Raw genomic sequence first — 18839 nt, 5'->3', positions numbered from 1 at the left:
CGGTTTTGCGTCCGTCAATAAAAGTTAACATCGCTCCTCTTGAGTGCAGTGGATGCAGCAAAAGAATTACAGAACAGTTCAGAAAGACTAAAAAATCAAGTAGATAAATGGCAGATGAAGTTCAACTCTGATAAATGCGATGTATTGACTAGTGGTCAATAGGATGTGTATCATAAGTGTACGATGAAGGGAATTGAAAAGCAAAGCGCCTGGGCGATGCGGCAAAGCAGTTTAAAAACAACAAACAGAATGCTGGAATGTATAACTCAAACAGACACAGTCTCCAGAGGTTACGTTGGGGCTGTGCAATTCACTGGCAAGTTTGTGTTAAATTCTAGTCACCACACCACAAAACGTGTAAGCATTGAGGGGGAATGTAGAGAAGAGCAACAAGATTGAGCGGATGAGTAAAAGGGATGAGCCATGAGAAAAGATTAGAGAAGCTTAAACCTCTACAGTCTAGAAAAAAGGAGGTTAAATCGAGATATACACAATATTGACTAGTATAGATAAGAAAAACTAGAATATTATTTCAAATTAAGCCAGGAAATCAAGACCATGGGAGAGAAATTTTAAATTACAAGAAGCCAGTTTAAGAAATGTTTTAGGAAAGGCTTTTTCACTCAGTGATATATGTTTGGAATAATCTCCCAGGTGGGGTGGTGGAAGCAAAAGTATTACAGACATTCAAAATGAAGCTGGTTGCTAAGATTGGAGAGTTAGGCTACAATAGGTATGAACGTCGATGGGCTGAATGGCCTTTTTGTCCTTGATTTTAATCATGATCTAAATGTTTTAAGTTTTTCTCTTGTCAAAACTGTTTCATGTTTATTTTTTCCCCTGTAGTTGGGATCTTCTTGTTCTCTATCCTTGTTGTGCTGGGCTCAGCTACTTTTGCTTTAGGATCTCACTTCAAGGGAACAAGTTACCTACTGCCACTGATGCTTATTGGCCGGCTTCTCTTTGGCTCAAGCAATGGGTCACTCATCAGTAAGTACCATTTTTGACCTGACTGTGTAATAGACTGGGAAATAAATGGGCAGGAGCTTAGTATTGATTTTTTTTATATATAGTCAAAATAGTTCAATGTTCACTCTCCAGGATAATCTTGCATTTTAATTGCTTTTTCTAGCCAATTTTCATCCCTTCTGAAGGATTGAGTGAGTGTGTACATTAGTGTGTGTGAAAATGCGAACTTGGATTTTGAAAAGTTGTGCACAAATATGTAGCATTTAGTAGAGTTGTGACTATAATTGTGGAGTTATTTATTTTTACATCATTGTTCATATAGTAAACTTTAGCATGTCTTGTGCTTGGCAAGCTTAAAAAAAAAATCTAGGCAATATACAGTATCTGTAAAGGTAAAAGACAGGTTAATATTTTGAGTTTAACCCATTGTCAGAGTTACGTGCGAAATACATTAACATTCTTTGCATTGTTTAGTAGCAAGTGGAAAGACTTCATGGTTTTAATGGGTGGAAGGTGCGCTTTTACAAGTTTGAGAGCCCCATACTAGAAACTTGTTGATCAATTGGAAAAGCCCTGATCTTTTTAACAAATTCAAGTATTTAAAAATGTTTCTTTAATAGGATTAAGCATCCTAATCTGGGACTGAGTCCCCCTAATACAGTTTTAAATCTAAATCCTTGGGAAGACTACACTTGATGTGCATGGATTCCAAGGATAATGTTGCTTTGCGGTGATGCAGCCAGTACAACTTCTGTATCTGTGTGGGACATGCTTGGTGCATTTACTTCAGTAGCACTGCTGAAGTCAGCCCCTAGTTCAGTGGGCAGGACTGTTGGGCAAATGAGTTGGCATAGCTGCTTTCAGCACCTCGAGAGGTACCAGCAATGGAAACACTGCTTCTGGTGAAGCTGGCTGCAGGTGGACTCATGACTAGCCCTACAGGGCAAGAAGGAAAAAAAACTTGGTGTTTAAAATCTGGAACACATCTCCCCCTCCGCAGAAAATGCTGGAAATACACAGTGGGTCAGTCACCATCTGTAAAAAGAAAAGATAAGTTAATATTTTGCATGTAATTCTAAAAGCTTTGCCAAAGGTTAAATAACCTGTCTTTTCTCTTTACAGATACTGTGTATTGTCTGGATTTTGTTTGTTGTCTGTTGTGGAGGTTATATAGAAATGGGAATAGGCCATTCAGCCCTTCAATAATGTAATTTCCAGATCACTAGACTATGCGCACTTTTCCCAGATATGGACAGCATAGAAAATAGTAGCAGGAGTAGGCCATTCGACCCTTTGAGCCTGCTCTGCCATTCAATACGATCATGGCTGATCCTCTATAATACCATATTCCCGCTCTCTCCCCGTACCCCTTGATGCCTTTTGTGTCTAGAAATCTATCTACCTCCTTCTTAAATATATTCAGTGACTTGGCCTCCACAGCCTTCTGTGGTAGAGAATTCCACAGGCTCACCACCCTCTGAGTGAAGAAATTTCTCCTCATCTCAGTCCTAAATGTCCTACCCCGTATCCTGAGACTGTGACCCCTCGTTCTGGACCCCCCCCCAGCCAGGGGAAACATCTTCTCTGCATCCAGTCTGTCTAGCCCTATCAGAATTTTATATGTTTTAATGAGATCTCCTCTCATTCTTCTAAACTCGAGTGAATACAGGCCGAGTCGACCCAATCTCTTCTCATATGACAGTCCTGCCATCCCAGGAATCAATCTGGTGAACCTTCGCTGCACTCCCTCTATGGAAAGTATATCCTTTCTTGGGTAAGGAGACCAAAACTGCACACAATACTCCAGGTGTGGTCTCACCAAGGCCCTGTATAACTGCAGTAAGACATCCTTGCTCCTATACTCAAATCCTCTTGCAGTGAAGGCCAACATACCATTTGCCTTCCTAACTGCTTGCTGTACCTCCATGTTTGCTTTCAGTGACTGGTGTACAAGGACACCCAGGTCCCTTTGTACATCAACATTCCCCAATCTATCACCATTTAAATAATACTCTGCCTTTCTGTTTTTCCTTCCGAAGTGGATAACTTCACATTTATCCACATTATACTGCATCTGCCATGTATTTGCCCACTCACTCAACTTGTCTAAATCGCCTTGAAGCATTTTTGCATCTTCCTCACAACTCACGATCCCACCTAGTTTTGTGTTGTCAGCAAACTTGGAAATATTACATTTGGTTCCCTCATCCAAATCATTGATATATATTGTGGAAAACTGGGGCCCAAGCACATCCCACTAGTCACTGCCTACCACTCCGAAAAAGACCCATTTATTCCTACTCTCTGAAAATTGGTTAACAGACAGGAAACAATCGATGCCAGTATATTACCACCAATCCCATGTGCTTTAATTTTGCACACCAACCTCTTATGTGGGACTTTATCAAAGGCCTTCTGAAAATCCAAATAAACCACATCCACTGGTTCTCCCTTATCTATTCTACCAGTTACACCCTCAAAAAACCCCAGTAGGTTTGTCAAACATGATTTCCCTTTCATAAATCCATGTTGACTTGGTCTAATCCCGTTGATATTTTCTAAGTGTCCTGTTCTCACATCCTTTATAATAGACTCAAGCATTTTCCCTACTACTGATGGTAGGCTAACTGGTCTGTAGTTCCCTGTTTTCTCTCTCCCTTTTTTAAATAGTGGGGTTACATTTGCCACCTTCCAATCTGCAGGAACTATTCCATAATCTATAGAATTTTGGAAGATGACAAATAATACATCCACTATTTCCATGGCGCTCTCTTTTAGTAGACTGGGATGCAGATTATCAGGTCCTGGGGATTTATCGGCTTTCAGTCCCATTAATTTCTCCAGCACTTTTTTTTACTAATACTAATTTCCTTTAATTCCTCTTTCTCACTAATCCCTTGGTTCCCTAGCATTTCTGGGAAGTTATTTGTGTCCTCTTCCGTGAAGACAGAACCAAAGTATTTGTTTAATTGCTCTGCCATTTCCCTGCTCCCCATTATAAATTCTCCTGTTTCTGACTGTAAGGGACCTACATTTGTCTTTACTAATCTTTTTCTTTTTACATACTTCCTTGCAAGTTTACTTTCATATCTATTTTTCCCCTCTTAATCAATCTCTTGGTCCTTTTTTGCTGAATTCTAAACTGCTCCCAATCCTCAGGCTTGCTACTTTTTCTGGCAACTTTATATGACTCCTCTTTGGATCTAATACTGTTCTTAATTTATTTTGTTAGCCATGTGTTGGGCCGCTTTTCCTTTTGTGTTTTTGTGCCAGAAAGGAATGTATAATTGTTGCAATTCCTGCATTCGCTCCTTATACCTTAGCCATTGCCTATCCACCGTCATGCCTTTTAATGAATCTTCCCAATCTATCATAGCCAACTCACTCCTCATACCTTCGTAGATTCCTTAGATTTAGAACCCTAGTTTTGGAGGATTAATCTCCCATCTGATTCCTTTCTTACACAGCTATCTGTCTGTATTGGGATTCTTCCTAAAGGACATGCTTTGGGAGATTTAGAACCACACAAGTTACAGCACAGAAGGAGGCCATATTACCCATTCTGTTTGTACCAGCTCTTTGCTAAGGCAATCAAAACTAATCTCCCTGCCCTCCTCTTGCCGCGTGGCTTTGTATTGTTCCCTGCTTCAAATATTTCTCCAATTTTCCCTTCAAAGAATTAATGGTCGCTGCCTCAACCATTCGTTTTGGGGTATGTTTCCAGAGTTGCTGACAATCCTCCAGAACCTCATCCAAGTGACCATTCTTCATGTGTCAGTTGGATATTGAGGGTCAGGACACTATTCAACTAGGGAGTTGGGCAATGGTGGCAGTACAGCTGAGTCTTACCAGTCTGTGCCTGACCATCACATAGGCAGACCTTTATGGCAGGAGTCCTTAAACGGAAACCTTGGCTGATTTGATTTTCTTTGCTTCCCCCCACCCCCCCTCCTCAATGCCTGCAGCTCCTGATGTCAATTGTTATGCCCCATCTCTGCCCAGGCTGAGCAGAGCTAACAAAATACAGACCAAGGATTGAACCTGGAATCTTATTTCTCAGTTCCGCACTGGGTAGTGCATTTGAAGGTTGTGATTTATTTTTTAGAAGGCAGCATCACTCAGATTCTATTTTCCTCCTTCCGCCCAGTTGTTCAGAATCGTATTACTGCTTTCTGGTTCAAAGATAAGGAGCTGTCACTGGCTTTTGGGCTGACGATGGCCGCCTCCCGTCTGGGCAGTGTCCTCAACTTCTTCTTAACTCAGTCCTTTAAGGCAAGTTTTGGGATTCAGTGGACACTTTGGGGAGGTAAGAATTTTTTTTTTGGGGTGGGTGGTAGGCAGAGAGAGAAAGGAATTTTGAAATTTTTGGTGAGAGCAGGGAGAATGAAGAACTATCTTTTCCTGTGTAGGAGGAAGGTCAAATTGATCTTGTGTTGATTAATGGACTATCATGTGAGTAAATGTAAATATTAGACTCTGGTTAGAGATGCTAAGTCAGTGTGATGCATTAATGTCGTAATGCATGAATTGGTTTTATCTAAATTACATTCTTCAGCTAATGTTTGTATCAATTAGTCAGTAACTTAAACAACACTAAAAGGACAGACTCAAATAGATGTCTGCAGTACGGCAATACACTGATTAATTTGATAGTATGATAAATTGATAACTAGTTTGGATATTAGTGCAAGTCCTGTTCTGATGCCTTTTAGAAACAGACTAACCGAATTGAACTGTGCTTCGTAGTGTTGAGGAGCTTAGATGACTTCCTGATCTACAGCAAAACTCAAACTGTTGCAAAACTGACACCTTCTACCCTCCTCCCACAAACAATTCTTCAGCTTGGTATTGGTGATTTTGTCGTGCCGTTCTTGAGCTGTCTACTATGGCGTATGGAAGAACATCCCAGGATTGCTCTTTCCTCTGGTTTTGCCTTGTCCTCTCCTCTCCTGCCTTGGCAACTCTTGCTCAGGGATTTGGTGGCACAAACTCCACTCCCACTCCTTGCATGAGAGTGCCAATGCAATTTTCCAATGTCATAGGTTAATTTCTACTGAATAGCCTTAATAGTTGGTTTTCTCGGATGTACAGCTGCTTACTGACCTTGAATGAAGTGTGCGTTTAGTTTATATGCAGTCTTCAGATGTTATCAGTGTTTTTGGTCTGGCTGTTGTCAATCCCACAGTATAGCACTATTCAAAGAAGAGCAGGGGAGTTTTTTCGGTCTCCTGGCCAACATTTGTCCCTCAACCAACACTGAGAACAGATGAGCTGGTCATTGATTTAATTGGTGTTTGTGGGACCTTGCTGTCCTACATTACAACAGGGACTACATTTTTAAAAGTATTTCATTGACTGTAGAGCGCTTTGGGACATTCTGAGGTTGTGAAGGACACTATTTAAATGCTAGTAAGTAGCAACAACAACAACTTGCATTTATATAGTGCCTTTAACATTGTAAAACGTTCCAAGGTGCTTCACAGGAGCGTTAGCAAACAAAATTTGACACCGAGCCACATGAGATATTAGGACAGGTCACCAACAGCTTGGTCAAAGAGGTAGGTTTTAAGGAGCGTCTTAAATGAGGGCAGAAAGGTTAAGGGAGTGAATTCCAGAGCTTAGCGTTAATTGTATCCATATGATTTATCAGTGTTAATTGGATTCAGGTGGTGTGTATCAATTGGGAACTTTTTTTTGTATCCATTTATAAAAGAGCTTATCTAGGGTGTGGATTGTGTTGATCTGTGAATAAAGTCTTGGAAGCAACTGAAGACCAGGCTCTAGTATTTGATCTTTCACCATCGGATTATCCAATTTATAACACTTAGTGCCTAGACTGCTGAAGGCATGGTTGTTAATGTTGGCGTGATTAAAATCAGGGATGCGTAAGAGGCCAGAATTGGAGGAGCGCGGAGATCTCGGAGGGTTGCAGGGCTGGAGGAGGTTACAGAGATAGGGAGTGGCGAAGCTAATGGAGGGATTTGAGGGAGTGATGGATTTCAACAGCGTTGAAGACTGGAATAAGTGAAACCTAATGCTTAGTTCACCAAGAAACTCACTTGTACTAATTCTGCCTCTAACATTAGAAAGGAGAAAAATGGGTGTCAGGACAGTTATTACCTTTTGCCTTACCCCTTTCCCAATATTTTCATTAATTTAAATCCCTTCGTGGCCGCCTCACTTCTCCCTATCGTAACCTCCTCCAGCCCTACAATCTCTTTCTCTTCGCCCCCTTCCCCCCCCCCCCCTACCCCCGTGAACTTTCCGTTTCTCTAACTCTGGCTTCTCGTGTGTCTCCCTGCCATGGCTTCAGCTACCTTGGTCCCATGCTCTGGAATTCCCTCTCTAAATTCCTCATCTCCTTCTCTTCCTTTAAGACATTCCTTAAAACCCGCCCCCAAGACCAAGCTTTTGGCCACCCTGCTTGTTATCTCCTCCTTTGGCTCAGTGTCCATATTTTGATTATGCCTCTATGAAGGACTTTGGGGCGTTTTCTACAGTAAAGGTGTGATATAATTGCAAGAAGCTGCAGCAGGTCTGACCGCCACTGGTGCGATCATCTGGAGCTTTGTGTCTGTTGCAGTGTAGTTTCTGCTTGTAACGCAATCTTTCCTGTGGTTAATTTTCTCAGGTACGTTGTTGTGTGTTCTTAGCTTTGTGTCAGCCGTCATTGTTAGCATCTTGGATAAAGTTGGCACAAAACAACTCGGGCTGGACGATGTCCTTCAGCAAGAATCCAAGAAAATGGTGCGTAGATTCAGGGCCCTGAGGATTCGCTCTTTTGTAAAATAAGCTGGTATTTGACTCGGAATTAAGTATCTGTTAATAACCAGGTGGAATGCAGTGAAATCCCTCATCGCTGGAAGTAGGGAGTGGTAAGGTTGTTTTATAGTATGCTGCCTGAATGAGCTCTAGCCCCCATCCCCGGCAGTGACCCTGTTGTCCATTCTTTTTTCTCAGCGGTTCCAGGATATTCGTTATCTGTCGCTCCGCTACTGGCTGCTAGTTTTTACCATCATGTTCTTCTATAATGGAATCTTTCCTTTTGTTGCTGATGCTAGGTAAGAAGTGTTCATTCTATTATCCAAAGTGATTGCACCATTCTCCTAGTGATCCCCATTGGTATTTCTGTGGGATGGAACTATTGTGTGTTTTATCCTTTTTCTTCTTATCCTTCCTTCTCTCCTTGCCTCAAAAATGGAATGCTCCATAATGGTACAAGAGTGCAGCCTTTGGCAGATACATTTCTCTAAGAGAAAAAGCTGAAATATGAACATTTTGCCTCCTAGGGAGTGTTTTTAAAATAAATTTTGTCCCTTGTATTTTCCTAACCGCTCCTCTCCTGAAGGTAGCCGTTCCTGCTGGCTTATGGTTCAATGGGTACCAGCAGCCTTCTGGTACCTTGGCCAAGTGTCCGTTCTTCATTTATGAACCTAGCTCGTGAATATTGGCAGAATATTTGACTGGGGTATTGAGTAGAGTGAAAATGGTGCTGGCAGATGGCCTCAAAAGTAGTATCTCAAACAGTCTGATTCTGCTGTTAGTATGTGGGTGGAGCTTTGGTTTGTGTATTGAGATCCTCAGACCGATTTCATTACTTTATTGTTTTGAAACTTGGTTAACTATTTGTTATGGTCCCCAGGACTATTCTTAAAAATATGAAATGTGGAAACCAAATAGTTTGCTGAAATTGTGCCAGTTCTCTTACATCTTGGACCTAAATGTGATACGGACATTTGTTTGTTTTTCAGCAAGTTTATTCAAGATAAATATTCTGGGTACAGTCAGCAGGAAGCCTCCTACATCGCTGGTGCTGTCTACGACAGCTCACTGGTGCTATTTGCTATAGCTGGAATCCTCATTGTGAGTACAGTCTGGTTTGTGCCACCTCGCAGCAGTTTGTGATCACTAGACTCATGATACACCTTTGTACTTTCCTATACTACTATCTCCTGTTATAGATGTAAATGCAGCTGGACAGACCTTGGAGTGAACTTTGATATAAAATGTGGCTTCGGTAAAAGGTGAAAGAAATGAACAATCTTTGACTAGTTTTACATTTCTGAGGATCAAAAGAGAAATCTGAATCACACTTTATCAGTGATGGGATTCCCTCTTCGTGTATTAAAATACAATCGTGGTTATTTATTTGCAGTGTTTAATAAGAATCTTTTAATAAATTGTACTGACAATTTTACGTATTTATTAGTTGCAATTTTATGTGGGATTGCTGGTGAGGGCTTACTGACTTCAAGAATAAATTTCAGCCGAGTTGCAATCTCCTGTTTTAAAATTCCCAATTCTGGCGCATTGTTGCAGGTGTTGAACTAACTTTTGAGATGGTTCCAATCAGAGAATCAGTTTTGTTATGTTGTTTTAATCAGTTAATGTTATTTTGAAAATTAACTTTTTAACCGTGAGGTTTGAATAACTTGCCCTAAACAGAGAGTCTTAAATATTGGCAAATGGGAAAAGATGAAATATATCAAATCAAAATACACTTGGGTGGAGCAGTGATCTGTTGCCCCTGATGATTGTAGACTTGGAATATTAATGACATGAGCTGTTGTCCAATTCTTCTGACTACATACTATTTCAACCCTGAATATCAGCAGATGTGTTCAGCAGTATAACCTTAGCAATTGCCATCTGTAGTTGGAGTCTGTGATTATTGTTTAGAAAATGATATGTGTATATACGTATGTAGGTATATGTGTATATATGATCTCTATTATCATTGCTTGGTAATAAGTACAGGCTGCTTTAAATTCTCGTGGAGTGTTAGTATCTTACTACATCCTCGAATACCATGAGCATCAGCTGTTGGACCTGATCTAATTCATAAATTTGGTTGTGAAACGCAGGGATGATCATAAGAAGCCAATGGGTGCATCCCCTGGATATTGTAAACTCCAGTCCATGAAACTCTTGGTGACTTTACTATTGAGCTGTATTGTTCAGCTTTGACCTTCTGTTCTTTGGCTATTGCTATTGCACAATGAAATCATTGCTATTCAGTATACTGACTGAAATTAAAGAAAATAAATTTTAAAACCATATAAAGCACACAAAAACTCACATGGTTGCATTTTGGCAGTTCTTGGCTTGGCCAACAGATGGAGCTCTCTTCTGCCCTTAAAGTAGAATATTTTGTATCAGTAAAAACATCAGGACTAGTGTTGGGTAGATATACACCTCCTATTGGAAATTTGAGCCTTGATTTTCCATGATTTTAATGCCTTGCTAATCAAATTAAAATGAGTTGTTTAATGCTGGCATTAAACAATCTGCGTTCTCAACCTCCGCCAGCCTCATTCAGAGTTTCTCCAATGAAATATCTTCCCTTAGCATCATCCTCGGTGACTTCAATCTCCATCTCAGCTCCCTGTGTGCGTTCTCCTCTGATTTCACTGTCCTCCCTAACCTCGCCCTCCATTTAAACTCTCGTACCCATATTCACGGCCATCCCTCAACTTTGGCTTCTCGTGGCCTCTCTACTCTCATGGTCTCGATTACAGACGAAGCCATCTCCAACCACTTCCCTCTATATCCTTCCAACCCCATTTCCTTCTGCGTCTGCTCTTGGAACAAACACTTGCCCCAAGTCATTTACAATTGCACTTTCTGCCAACAGCCTAGACTTTGGCTCTCCATTCGCCATGATGCTTCTGCAGCTGTCAAACTGTTCAACTACTCCCTTGCCTCCACCTTTTGATATCCTTGTCCCCTGTAAAACCTTTACCTTTACTCTCTCCATCCAGGTTGTAATCCCCACCCCCCCCCCCCCACAAGTCCAAAGGGCACAAACTTGAATGTATCCAGCGCACATCTGGCTGAACCTTCCCCCAGACTCCTCCCTGCTCTAGTCCTGAACCCATGTTGTTTCTCTCCTATCTCCCCTCATGCCCACTCCAAGCTCATCATGTCCTTGAGACCACCTCCTGCTCTCTCTTAAACTGCTGACCACCCAACTTCCTTCCTGGTCCCCATGCTAGCTGATATTGTAAATGGTTCCCTCTCTTCAGGCACTGTTCCCTCTCTTTAAAAACTATTGTCATCACCCTTTCCTCAAAACCCCACACTCAATCCGTCTGTCCTTACAAACTGTCACCTCATCTCCAACCTCCCTTTCCTCTTCAAAGATCTTAAACATGTTGATGCCTCCCAAATCCATATCTTTCCCACAATTCTATTTGAATCTCCCCAATCAGGTTTCCGTCCCTACCACAGCACTGAAACTGCCTTAATCAAAGTCACAAATAACAACCTCTGTGACCATGGTGCATTTTCCTTCCTCATCATCTCCAACAATGACTTCTCTTCCCGCCCTCCACTGTTACCTCTGGGGTCTCCCAAGGATCCATCCTTGGTCCCCTCATCTACATGCTGCGCCTTGGTGACATCATCTGTAGACATAGGGTCAGCTTCCACATGTATGCTGATGACCCCCAATTCTACCTCCCCACCACCTCCCTTGACCCCTCCACTGTCTTTGTCCTGCCAGACTGCTTGTCTGACATCTAACCTTGGAAGAGCTGCAACGTCCTTCATTTAAACATTGGGGAAACCAAAGCCATCGTATTCAGCCCTTACCATCCAATCCATCCTTCTTCTCCCTCCCTGAACCAGACTCATTGCAACCTTATGAACTGGAGCTAAGCTTCCGACCTCGTATTCTCTCCATCATAAAGACTGCCCACTTTCACCTCCATAACATCGCCTGTCTCGGCCCCTGCTGAAAGCTCAGCCATGCCTTTGTCACTTGCAGACTTGACTATTCTAATACTTTCCTCTCTGAAGTTTACAGAGCATGGAAGCCCAGTTTTTAAAAATTTGTCCATGGGATGTGGGCGTCGCTGGCGAGGCCAACATTTATTGCCCATCCCTAATTGGCCTTGAGAAGGTGGTGGTGAGCCGCCGCCTTGAACTGCTGCAGTCCGTGTGGTGAAGGTTCTCCCACAGTGCTATTAGGTAGGAAGTTCCAGGATTTTGACCCAGCGATGATGAAGGAATGGCGATATATTTCCAAGTCTGGATGGTGTGTGACTTGGAGGGGAACGTGCAGGTGGTGTTCCCATGTGCCTGCTGCCCTTGTCCTTCGAGGTGGTAGAGGTCGCGGGTTTGGGAGTTGCTGTGGAAGAAGCCTTGGCGAGTTGCTGCAGTGCATCCTGTGGATGGTACACACTGCAGCCACAGTGCGCCGGTGGTGAAGAGAGTGAATGATTTAGGGAAGGTCATTGATGAAGCAGCTGAAGATGGTTGGGCCTAGGACACTGCCCTGAGGAACTCCTGCAGCAATGTCCTGGGGCTGAGATGATTGGCCTCCAACAACCACTACCATCTTCCCTTCTGCTAGGTATGACTCCAGCCACTGGAGAGTTTTCCCCCTGATTCCCATTGACTTCAATTTTACTAGGGCTCCTTGGTGCCACACTCGGTCAAATGCTGCCTTGATGTCAAGGGCAGTCACTCTCACCTCATCTCTGGAATTCAGCTCTTTTGTCTGTAATGAGGTCTGGAGCCGAGTGGTCCTGGCGGAACCCAAACTGAGCATCGGTGAGCAGGTTATTGGTGAGTAAGTGCCACTTGATAGCACTGTCGACGACACTTTCCATCACTTTGCTGATGATTGAAAGTGGACTGATGGGGTGGTAATTGGCCGGATTGGATTTGTCCTGCTTTTTGTGGACATACCTGGGCAATTTTCCACATTGTCGGGTAATGCCAGTGTTGCAGCTGCACTGGAACAGTTTGGCTCGAGGCGCGGCTAGTTCTGGAGCACAAGTCTTCAGTACTACAGCCGGGATGTTGTCGGGGCCCATAGTCTTTGCTGTATCCAGTGCACTCACCCGTTTCTTGATATCACGTGGAGTGAATCGAAAACACTGCTACCCATATCCTATCCTACATGAAATTCTACTCCCCTATCATTCCTGTTCTTGCTGACTTACATTGGCTTCTGGTCCTCCAAAGTCTCCAATTTAAGATTCGCATCCTCCTGTTTTAAATCCCTTCATGGCCTTGTTCCTCCCTATCTCTGTAACCTCCTCCAGCCCCACAATCCTCACCAGAACTCACCATTCCTTCGACTCTTGCCTCTTGAACAACCCATACTCCATTTGCCCCACTGTTGATGGCCATACCTTCGGCCATCTAGGCCCCACTCTGGAATTCCCTGCCTAAGCCACTCTGTATCTCCACCTCCTCCTTTTCCTTTAAGAGCCTTCTTAAAACCCAACTTTTGGTCACCCTAATATCTCCTTTCACTCAGCGTCCTTTTATTTTTGTCTGATTATGCCTCTGTGAAGCGTGTTGGGATTTTTTTTTCTCATTTAAAGATCCTGTATAAATGAAAATTGTTAAAATAATGGCAATTTGAAAATGAAGGTGTTGGAATGGCTATGTAGTAGTTAACGTCCTAGTTGGTCATGTGCTTTCAGAAAAAAAGAGGAAATGTAAGCAGAGACCTAAGATGGGAACAATTGTAAAGACTAAAAATTGAAAGGATACAAAGTGTGCTTTCTATAGACCAAGACTAATTTAAATCAATTTTTTTTAAAAAAGTAAATACTGTAAGAAGGAACAAGGAATTAGATCAGGTGCCTTGTCATGCAATCTAACCCAGGGCACTCCCAATAGCTAGCACTCATCTCAGTTACTGCGAAGTTCTCTTTAATTTATGTACGTATCCATTAAATGTTCTATTGATCTTTTTTTCAGGATTATGTGGGTCTCAGAGGAATATTTGCCATGGCATGTGCTGTGCTGACGCTCCCAGTTTTCGCACTGCTGGCGTTCACCTTCGTCTCACCATTGGTTTCCACGATATGGTTGGGAGTCACCTACTCATTTGCTGCTGTAAGGTGTTGATTTTTTTTTTCTTTCTCTGCTGATGAGCAATTGATTTCCTTTCCTCCTGACTTTCTCTCCTTTCCCCGCCCCCCCCCCCCCAATCCTATCCCACCTAAAGCATCCATTTTAATGAAGGAGTTTGTCATCAGGCCCCCCTCTTTTATATTTAAAAAAAACACTTCCAAAGAATTCTGATAGTTTATGCAATGAGTGCTAATGGCATAGAAGGTACTGGCTTCAAGAAATTGCTATTGTGAAGGAGGTATTTTTAGTATAGTGTCATCAACCCAAAAGTGAGCATCGACTGCATGTTAATTTAGCTCCCTTAGAAGGTCAGCATCAATAAAACTTTGAAGGCAGTACCAGTAGTGATTTTAAAGGGATACTGTTGGTGAAACTTGCTTTAATTTCTTGTAGAACTGTCTTGTGGGTACCTGTGCAAATGGTGTCTGGAAATTTTTTAGAAAGCTCTGGTGAGTTACTCGTCTGGTTTTTAAAAATGTGTAAAGCTGGATTGTTTTTCTCATGATATAACTGGGAACAAATAGCTTTGGTTCAATTTAATTTCTTCGCTTGTATAAGATTTGTATATATTAGTGGAAACTCCATGGCATTACACATGTAGTCGTCGGGTGATAATTGGAGCAAGATTTGTCGATGTAATTTGGTGTCCATTTTAAAGACATGTGCTCCTTATTATTTCTATTGTAAATTCCTGCATCCACATATACAATGGAAAGTGCCTATGTAAACTGATCACGCTGCAATTACACCCCCTTGCTAGTGGTGCCACTGCAGCAACTCGGGAGGAGAGTTGTAATTCCATTGTGACAAGTTTACATAGGCAGTTTCTATTATAAATGTGGATGTGGACATGGGAATTTATAATGGAAAAGTTGATGAAGTGCATGCAGAGGTGTGTGTGTGTCTATATAGATAGAAAACCCTAACAAAATAACCGGCAATTGCTGGACTACAAGAGAATAACTCAGAAGCCAGATTTTCTTTCTTTTGTAGTTTTGAAGTCTTGTTCTGGTGAAATGCACTAGTTCTGAGATGAGCTAACTATTATCAGATGATCTGCAGGTTACATCTTGTATGGTTGTTAAATATTTTTTGGGTTAAATGGAGGACTGTGGGAAGAGAGGGAATATTATGCGGGTTCACAGTAATAAAAACCAAGGTATCATTTACTGATTGAGGTACTACATTGTCATTATTTTCAAAGGCAAATTATGCTTATTTCTACAGGCAAGTCTGTGGCCATCAATCCCACTAGTAGTTCCTCAAGCAAATTTTGGAACAGCTATGGGGCTTGCAACCTCGGTGCAGATGATTGGTATTGGTCTTTGCAACTTGATAGTTGGGCAGATCCTTGGAAACAAGTCCAGGTAAGGGGTCTTATTTTGTACTGTCTGCAGTAAAATATAAGATGTATTGTAGCCTGCCATCTGAAATGCGGTGCTTTTACTTTTTACTTGAACTTTTGTCTCTGTTTCCATTATCTGTATCTCTCTTACCACCTGTGCAAGTTTGAAAGTCTGCTCCATACTGATAGAAGCAGTTTACCTATACTGCTTAGTGAAAGTGAAACTGCTCTATAATCAATATAGGACCAATATACTTGATGCGCCTAGTAACAATGCAATATGAAGCATAAATTGAAAACACGATTGTTAAGAGTGATAGAATGCTCAACTGGGTTGATTTAGTATATGACTTTATAAAGGGGAACATATATTGGCAGAAATGACTTAATCCACAATTTGCATCCGTTAAACTAGACTTAAAAATATTAGATATCTCAAATAATAGAGCAGAACCCTGGTTGGATGAGTATTTATGCTTACAGATCTCACAAGGAGACTATCTTAACATGGGACTAGGAGTAGGCCATTCAATTAGATCTTGGCTACACTATCACCAACAGCAAGAGGGTTCTGGACAGAGGCTGTATGCCTCCCCATAGAAGAAAGGAAAATAAATCAGTAGCTGGGTCTCATCTGCCCACACTGACAGAATTTCTAATAGTTGTTTACAGAGTGTTGGCCAGGGGATGCAGAAACTACTGAGTTTATTCCGAACTGCTGACACACAGGCAAAAGCAACTTTTGAACTGAAGTAACCTGAGTTCAGTCGCTGGCCTGAGCTGGCTGGAACCGTTTTGAATTAGCTAAGTTTTGTGAAAGACAAAGGAGATGTGATAAGACACAAGTCCTTATTTAGAAAAGGAGTAATGAGGTAATGCTACCTAAGTCCTTGGGACAGAGCCAATGAGGAGAAGACACAGACTAGGCGAACAAGCCTAAACCAAATGGAGAGAGAGACAGCACAGCTTGAAGAGATAAGATTCGGAATAAGAATGAAGAATCTGGGGCGTGGAGCCAGAGCGAAGACTCCGGAGACCAACCATCGCGGAAGTGGAAGAACCTATGTCAGGGATGTAGAGACCACGTCGAAAGAGAGAACGGAACGTCTGGCCAGCGTCAGCTGTCCTTTTTGGGTTATTAGCCTTTATATTCTGTGACCACTCGGGGAGTGTCAGAGAAGCCTAGTGGGTGTGCGTTTAGATCCTAGTTTGGGTATAAAACTGTATAACCTGGTGCAAACTGCATGTCTATATCTAACCAGACGTATAAGCTATGATCTAACGACGTGAATAAAGCGAATTGAGAGTTAAGAGATAATTGACTCTTCTCCTCTTTGTACTAAGCCAATAACTGTAACCGGTGACCTCCGGTCAACAAGAGCAGCATTTGAAAAAGTGTGAAGTTGGTTGTCTGCACCTTTTTAGCCAGAGAATGGCAGGTGGTTCAAGGAGAAATGTGTAAACTTAATGCTAAATCTGCAGTTTGTACATGAACAGCATTCTTTCCATCTTAAGTGTCCATGAAGTCAGTTGACAAAAGTGTGAAGTGCTCAACATTTGTCACATTGACTTGACCCACTTAAATCCCATTGGAGAAAAATACAGCTCAGCCGTACACAAGATTTCGTGTTGCCAATACATGCACATCCACTGAATGTAAACTCACCATAGGAACCTGTTTTTATTTCCTTGTCAACTTTCTTGGCTCCTTTCTGAAGCATCATTCCATGGGTGGTGTTCACCCTCTGATTCCCCTGTCCGTGTATTATTCTTCCTGTAGGAAACATTTTAATTGTGTCTTTCCAAGATATGTCTGAGTAAATAACCTGAACGAAGGGCAATATTTGGCAGTAGTTATTGGTGTGTGTAATGGTCAGTTGGTGATGCTGTTGGGGGCCTTTTGGAAAAATTACTGTAAACTATTGCTATGAGACTCCATAGTTTGTGTGGCTGAACGGCATATATCTGGGTTAAGATGTGTGAGAGGAGCACCATGGTCTATTTAACCAACTACTGGAGTTGCTTTCTTTAGTAAAATGGTACTAGTGTGGGGCTGCACCATGGGGTGACGAGGGATGATGTCGGGGGGGTGGTAACAGAGTTTGTGCCTCTGAATCCCACATGTTGAGATCTGTTCATGGCCATACTGCTATCAAGGGGAGAAAAATACTTACACATGATGCAGCTAATCATCCTGACTGCTGTTTGGCATCTCCTACACCTGGAGTCTGGGGCCTGGGAGTACATTCCTAATTACCCTCTTGGCCAGAGGAAACCAAAAAGGAAGAGAGAAAATGTTTTTTTTAAGAAACCCCAACAACTTGCTATTAACACATTTGGTGTTTGACATGCAGTGACTTGAAGATCCCAGTGTGGCGCTGGCAGCAGATGATGATCTTCATGCTGGCAAATACCATCAGCTGCATCATCACCTCCATCATTCTCAATATAGTGGACAAACGACAGGTAAGGGTTTCACCAATAAAGTAAAAAAAAAATTGGCTGGAGTGAAAAGTTCACAGGATTATGCATATTATTCTTCGTTAAATGCTGCTTGGGATAGGCTGCTAAATGGAGTCCTTCACTTGGTGTTATTTCATATCCTGGGAGGGGGCTTCTGCTCATACTGTTAATGCATCTGTCCTTGGAACTGGGTGGTGCAGTGATTCAGATGCTGGCCTTTTAACTCTGGGACCTGGGTTCAAATCTAGCCGAGACAGATGGAATGAAAGTCTTCCTTGTCTGCTGGCTATAAAGGTCCTATGTGAAATAAATTTGGGCAGTCTCAATTTAGTTCCTAGTGGGCATGGGCCTAATTCATACCAGTTGGCAGCCTCACTCAGACAAGTGTAAGGATGATTGTGGTAAATGGGGGGAAAAGTGCTACACTGGTGCAGTCAGGCTGGTCTTCTGTGGTTGGGGTTGAAGTGCAGGGGGGCAGAGTGGAGGGAGCTTTACTCTGCATCTGGCTGTCCTGTGTCTGACCTGGAAGCACTGGGTGCATGAAATGGACTCTGTTTCACTCCTACGCATTTTGTTTCTTTCCCTCATATTCTGTCTCTTGCTGTTGCTCATCTTTTCAACCAAGCTTTTAGTCACCTTTCCTAACTCACTCGATATTCATTTTATTTTGTTGCTTGAACTTTTTTTCCCCTCCTTGAAGGTGTTGATTCTCTTGTAGGGAGTACAGTTACCCTCTGGTACTTGCGCAACTGGCAATTATTGAGTGAGTGCTGGCAGACTGTTATCCACACGCGAATTTACAGCAAGGGTTGGACAGCGATAATGAGTAGGAACATTTCTTTTTCCCTTCCCTGGTTCCCTAACTTGGGACACGACGGCCAACTGTAGAACTGCTATCACTGACTCAGATGAGATCAATTAACTTGACGCACATTGTGGATTGAACCTGGCATTATCCTGGTTTGTACAACTTTGCGACAATTGCTTTGTTTCTAAGCCGTTGGAGAAGCCCTTGGTGACTTTTGTTTTTTTTTAAAAAGTAATATTCACATCTACTGGCCACTTACTTGCACAGCATGATGAGATCTCTGTGGTTTGTGAAGACCAACATAAGCACCCATAGATAAGTGTCTTCAAATTCCAGACAAAACTCTAAACACAATACAGAAGAGTGTATTTAATAATA

General features: G+C 42.2%; 1 protein-coding gene and 1 long non-coding RNA gene across 4 annotated transcripts in view; one reads left to right on the top strand and one right to left on the bottom strand.

Annotated features, from left to right (window-relative positions):
* The window catches only part of mfsd1l (major facilitator superfamily domain containing 1-like), a 36055-nt gene that overhangs the window by 13425 nt on the left and 3791 nt on the right, over positions 1 to 18839 (top strand). The window contains exons 5-12 of one of the 3 annotated variants that reach the window (XM_068003290.1): positions 847 to 990; positions 5117 to 5275; positions 7601 to 7716; positions 7930 to 8030; positions 8721 to 8832; positions 13690 to 13827; positions 15073 to 15212; positions 17545 to 17656. In XM_068003290.1, coding sequence (XP_067859391.1) covers positions 847 to 990; positions 5117 to 5275; positions 7601 to 7716; positions 7930 to 8030; positions 8721 to 8832; positions 13690 to 13827; positions 15073 to 15212; positions 17545 to 17656 — 1022 coding nt within the window. Of the gene's footprint in view, positions 1 to 846; positions 991 to 5116; positions 5276 to 7600; positions 7717 to 7929; positions 8031 to 8720; positions 8833 to 13689; positions 13828 to 14238; positions 14295 to 15072; positions 15213 to 17544; positions 17657 to 18839 lie in introns of those variants that run through there. The other 2 variants (XM_068003292.1, XM_068003291.1) reach the window with 2 other exon arrangements.
* LOC137340666 (uncharacterized) lies at positions 1290 to 18778 on the bottom strand. The gene is made up of 3 exons (XR_010966850.1): positions 18721 to 18778; positions 10049 to 10103; positions 1290 to 2004 (listed from the first exon to the last, which is right to left on the bottom strand). It is a non-coding gene; the product is annotated as an uncharacterized lncRNA (long non-coding RNA).

The sequence above is a fragment of the Heptranchias perlo genome, chromosome 22 (assembly GCF_035084215.1).
Source record: "Heptranchias perlo isolate sHepPer1 chromosome 22, sHepPer1.hap1, whole genome shotgun sequence".
NCBI classification, from domain to species: Eukaryota; Metazoa; Chordata; class Chondrichthyes; order Hexanchiformes; family Hexanchidae; genus Heptranchias; species Heptranchias perlo.
Note: the sequence above shows the minus strand (reverse complement) of the source record. Positions and strands in the feature narration are given on the sequence as shown.